The following is a 5,489-nucleotide window of genomic DNA, read 5'->3' as shown; positions in this document are numbered from 1 at the left end:
TGATATTGATCACACTATCAATTCATTCGAGCACGGTCATGCATTTCTTAGTCTCACTTATCGAGGGGCTCAGAAGATATCTTTCTCAAAGAGGGACAAATTCTATCTTGATTATTCAATATCCTCTACATTTATGCTCAACCATAACCTTTATGATTATCTGATTAAAAACAATGTTTGGTTATGTTAAAACATAACAGTCCTTATGTTTGAAACTATGACAATCTCAAGCCAAAGGATTAAAACATAATTACTTTGAGATTCACTTATGACAATAACCCATGTAGTGATCTCAATGCTGGTCCATCCAATACTTTGTTCTCTAACAAGTATCTATGATTATTAAATTATATCAACATATACATAATCATCTCATGATTATCAATCAATAATCATACTAGTCATATTTTATTATTATCACCATAATAATAAGTAACCAGAGATGTTAATTATTATTATGTAACATGCAAACAAATAATAATGATAATAAAACCTCTTTTATTAATAACCAAAATGACATACAAAAAAAAAGTTCAAGATAATGGTCTAGAGCAAATACACTAACAGGTTTTGCCAGACCATCCGGGTGTTGGTCCCACCAAACAAGGCTACAAGGCGGATTCTGCCAGGCTAGATTACAAGGCGGGTTCCGCCAGACCATCAGGGCATTGGTCCCACCAAATGAGGCCACAAAGTGGGTTCCGCCAGGTCAGATCAGGTCACAAAGTGGGTTTCGCTAAACCATTCGGGCTTGGTCCCACCAAATAAGGCCATAAGGTGGATTTCGCCAGGTCAGGTCACAAGACTTGTTCTACTAACCAACCGGATGTCAGTCGTCCCACCAAACAATGCCACAATGCGAGAAACCGACAAGATCATGGTCGAGTGATAGTTTTGTGTAACCAAAAAATATCCTAAGGCAGTTTATGTCCAGGCCACAAGGCGGGCATCCGCCATACTGCATGTCTGTGCGTTAGTCCCATTCTACAAATTTAGTAAGTCCTTTATTTCGTGGCCATGAGTCAGGCCAGTAACCAGGCGTCATAGACGGATGTTGGATGAGTGAGAACCACGGGCTTGATTTGCTAGCGATAACTCTGCCAGGACAAAATGGCATTCCTCACCGCCTGGGTAATATTAATTTTCTTTAGGGCTTTAGCCATCACTAGGAGAAAGGCTAAAGCTTCGTCTTCTCTCTCCTTGGATGGACTTCATCCTTCTTCAACTCCACCCAATAATGTCAGCTGGTTTGAAGATGCCCAAAACCCTTTGGTAGTTGATGACGGAGGATAAAAAATTTATTCTTCCACTGCTTCAAAGAGGAAGGCATCAGGTAAAAAATGTTCAAGTACTTTCGACTACTAAAGTACCAGAACTCCTCATTTTTACGGATACTCAGTTGGTATAGCTGGAAGAAAAGCATTACACTTGGTTCAATGTGATTGTTAAGGCACACGAAACGAAAAGCCACTAGGATTCTCTAGCCATTGGAATAAAGTTTGGCAACCGAAAGCTTGTGAAACTAAAGGAGCTCTACGAAGAAAGGGTCTAAGGGAAAGTGAAGGCCCACTTTCAACTGCTCTTCGAAGACAATGATAGTGTCCTTGGCAGGGATCAAGTCATTAGCACGAACGGGAGAAGAAGGGGCAAAAACGCAAAAAGACTCTGGAGGAATGTGGTAAGTATCGTACAAACGGAACAATAGGGGTGGCGCTCGGATGGGGCCATCAATGAAGGAGCTAGAGATAGAGACCCTGCTAGAGAAGAAGAGTTGTTCCTATTCATATTGAAGAAAAAGGAAAACGAAATTACTGTAAGAGAAGTAAGAATGTAAGGAACAGAAATAGGAAGAAAGTTGTGGAGCAAATTTTCCTAAAAGGTTGCAGAAGAGAGCAAAAATAGTACTCAGGAAAAATGAAGAGCTTTTATAGGACGGTTTTGACAGCAGGCTTTAAATATGACACGATAAATATTGCAGTGATCATTGAAAGGCTAGATAAGCAAAACGATGTGAGCAGCAAGAAACCAATCTTGAAGGGCCACGTGCCCCATACCTCGATGAGAGATATCTCATTCAAATATGAAGAATAAAAAACTAGCGGGGGACTTTTGATGTTACATAATATCCGTCCAAGGTAAGTCCTAAGTTGTCACTATGAGTTAGGGATACGTGGCAAAGGCCAGACACGTAGGAAACGCGGACTAGCATGAGAAAGGAAAAATCTGGATACCTTAATACCCAGATTATTATTAGAAAACTCGCCCTTCCTTCAACAAGGCGAGTCTCGACATGAACTTAGCGTTATTAGGTACAGTCTAACATATCTCCATTACGCCTTTGATCGTAAAATTTCCACCTACCAGCTGGTAATGTCCCGTATCAGACAGACATCCACATTACCGCCGCATTATTAGAAAAATACCATATTCATCTCTACATTTTAGAGTATAAAAGGAGAAGAATCGTAGAGACAAAAATACGCTATTCTCGAATGCTAAAACTCTAAGCAAAACATTGCATTTTTTTTTCTATTTTTCGGGATACTGACTTGAGTGTCGGAGTAGCTACTGTGGACACCCACTACCATCTCACTTTTTCCCTTGCAAACTTTCACCAATCACAACATAATCTCATAATAATTACGTCATCGATCTAATTTCAGCAATATCAGAAATATATGAAATGTAAACTATTAAAATGAGTTATTTCTCATTATATATTTAATAAATTCTTATAAAATAAAAGAATTTTAGCATCACTGCATTCTATTTTGATGCTTTCAATAAACAATATTAACTCTTAAAAAAATCAAAATATATAAACCATAAGTATAGTTAACAAAATTCTAAGATAATTTTAACTCCACTATAGGGAGAATGATATAAATATGGATAGATCGATCCTGCTAATCAGATCATATTCTTTTGAAAATTAATAAAAATTTTAAAAAAGCTTAATTCAAATGAATTATTTTTTGAAAAGTCCATTTTTTAAAACTTAATTAAGTTATTTTTCTTTCTATCAAAGGATGAAAAAAATTTTACTTTAACTAAACAGATACATTTTTTTTATTTTTTAGAAATTTTAAATTATTTAACTAAATTATGTGAATTAAAGCTTATAGAAATTTAATAAATAAATAAATAAATACAAACTGCAAACCAGACTGCACAGTACACAGATTATGCCCGAGGGAAGATGGCCAATATTTGGAAAATGGCAGACCACATAATTACCAACCAAAGCTTTTTCCCTTTTTTCCCTTAAAAATGTGCAAGACCAACCCACCCTGGATGTATAAAAAATTTTATACCAATCCAATTCCTCTGAAAAGAAGTTATGCTCTTCTCTACTATCATTACAACATCTCAAGTGCTTGACTTCTAAGTTACCTTGCAATAAGGAACAAGGGAAAAAGGGCAAAAATTGTAGCTTGATAATGACTCAGACCTACTTTGATTTGCCCCTGATTTGAAGGGTCTGGCTCTTCTTCATGATAAAAACTTGGAAATAACCTTTTTTTGGAGTTTTGATGGACCATTGATTAGATCGTGATCAACCCTGGTGGAGCCAGCTGTTTTGGGAATTTTTGGGCAGCGGTGGTAATTGCATTAAAATTAAATTAAAAGATACTATAGCACTTATTTGAGAGAAGTATTTAACTAACTTTTAAGTTTTTAAAAAGGTGTCCAATTCTTGAAATTTTTTCTTAATTTTTTTGAGAAGTTAAAATTTTTTATTCTTTTATTACAAGAAAAACAAATTATAATTTATTTTTCTTAATCTAATTAAATTACTAATTTTGAAATTCAGTCGAATCAAACCAGACTTAAATTTAAGTATGTAGATTCCTCTTCCTTTAGCTATGAGAAAAAAAAAAAAAAATTCTGGGAATTCCTTGATTTACCCAAAATTGTTGAAGTGGAAGGTTAAAAATAGTAATATCCAAAAACAGAGGAAGGTTGATAGAATCTGCCATCTGCAAATTTACAGAAATCACTGTCCAAAAAAAACCCAATTTCTTTTTTTTTTTTTTTTTCAATGTAAAATTCTCCTTGTAAGAGAAAGATTACAAGCAGCAGTAGCTGTATACAAATTATCTACTCTAATGGGGATGGCAATCAAGCTAATAGCCTACTCTTCTTCTTTTTATTACTATAATTTTTTTAATTTTCTCAATTTTGAAAACTGGAAAAATTATAATTTAAAACAGAATTAATTCCCCACTGTTCTATGTACATAAAATGGGTAAATCAAGTGCTAAAACAAAGGCACCGGCAATCTCGGCATTTTAGGCGGCGGCGGCGGCGGCCTATGCACTCTGACGACAACTTTCTCCTCTCGCGGCGGTTCACACGGACATGGCAATGCTATAAATTTCGGAATCTGATCTCCAGGCATTAGAACCGGCAAACTTTGGCTTTGATTTTGCTTCAAACCCTTCAAACAAAAATCAAAATCATATAAGAAAACCGTCAATATATGTACAGGACGAGCAAGCAAATCTGACTAGATAGTAGAAAAATTACCGTTTGATGAGGAGCAGATTTGGAAGGTGAAGCCTCTATGTCATCCTGCGGTTCAGGTTCGTCGGAGAAAGAACGACGGAGTGATCTGAGCTTATCCCAGTGATAGCAGCAAGAGAAGATACCACTCAAAGTGAAGATGATGATCAAGAGCAAGGCAGTACCAAGAGGGAAGCCAAGGGACGGTCGAGATGCGTCCAAGTGAGGCGGTGAAAAATCTGGACTCTCCATAACATAGACTACAAGTAACAGGAGGCGAGGAGGAGCTAAGATCTCCTCTCATGTGTCGAAGAAAGTGAAGAAGAAGAAGTGAAGAAGAAGCAAAGAAGAAATCTAAAAGTGAAATGAAGGTGAAGCTTAAGCGCAGAGTAGAGTGAGAGGGTAGGGGGGAATTTATAAAATGACAGCAGGAGTACGTGTAAAGGTACAACCTAATTGTCCGGGCCATGGTACGGAATATTTGTGGGACCGGCTGCTGGGTGCTGAGCACGAAAGAAAGCTATATATCTACTCGGACAACGAGTGCTTCACAAATGTTATTGTAATTTATAACTATAAATACAGTTATTATTTAGAATAATTAAATCATTATACATAAAATTATTATAGATTATAATTTTTTCCAGTTTTAGGGAGAAAGTTGTGGATAAATGTGAAAGGAGAGAATGGGAATAGGAGAATTTCCGGGAGATTTAACAATGGGGCAAGGTGCAGGCAGCACGGCACAGCAAATGTTGTTTGCGCCCTTCGTTTCATGCTTTTTTTGAGTTGTCTTGCAAGCTACGACCAACTTTTTATTCGATGTTCAAACACGGTTTTTGATCATTACCCTTGAAAATTTTGCTGTCCGTCCGCTCTATTGTCGGAGGAAACACATAATAAAACTATAACTTTAGTAATTTTTGATATAAATAATTTCAATTGAGATTCGAATCAAAAATCTTAACGGCCATGAAAATATA

The 5,489-nt window shown here is 36.4% G+C and overlaps 1 protein-coding gene across 1 annotated transcript; it reads right to left on the bottom strand.

Moving 5' to 3' along the window:
- Nucleotides 1-4,001: 4,001 nt before the first annotated feature.
- Nucleotides 4,002-4,906, bottom strand: LOC110627823 (uncharacterized protein At5g65660). The gene is made up of 2 exons (XM_021774193.2): nucleotides 4,531-4,906; nucleotides 4,002-4,441 (listed from the first exon to the last, which is right to left on the bottom strand). The coding sequence occupies exons 1-2, from the start codon at nucleotides 4,756-4,758 to the stop codon at nucleotides 4,262-4,264; spliced, it is 408 nt and encodes a 135-aa protein (XP_021629885.1). The 5' UTR covers nucleotides 4,759-4,906; the 3' UTR covers nucleotides 4,002-4,261.
- Between the last annotated feature and the right edge of the window lie 583 nt (nucleotides 4,907-5,489).

Source organism: Manihot esculenta, chromosome 12, assembly GCF_001659605.2.
Source record: "Manihot esculenta cultivar AM560-2 chromosome 12, M.esculenta_v8, whole genome shotgun sequence".
Taxonomy (NCBI): Eukaryota; Viridiplantae; Streptophyta; class Magnoliopsida; order Malpighiales; family Euphorbiaceae; genus Manihot; species Manihot esculenta.
Note: the sequence above shows the minus strand (reverse complement) of the source record. Positions and strands in the feature narration are given on the sequence as shown.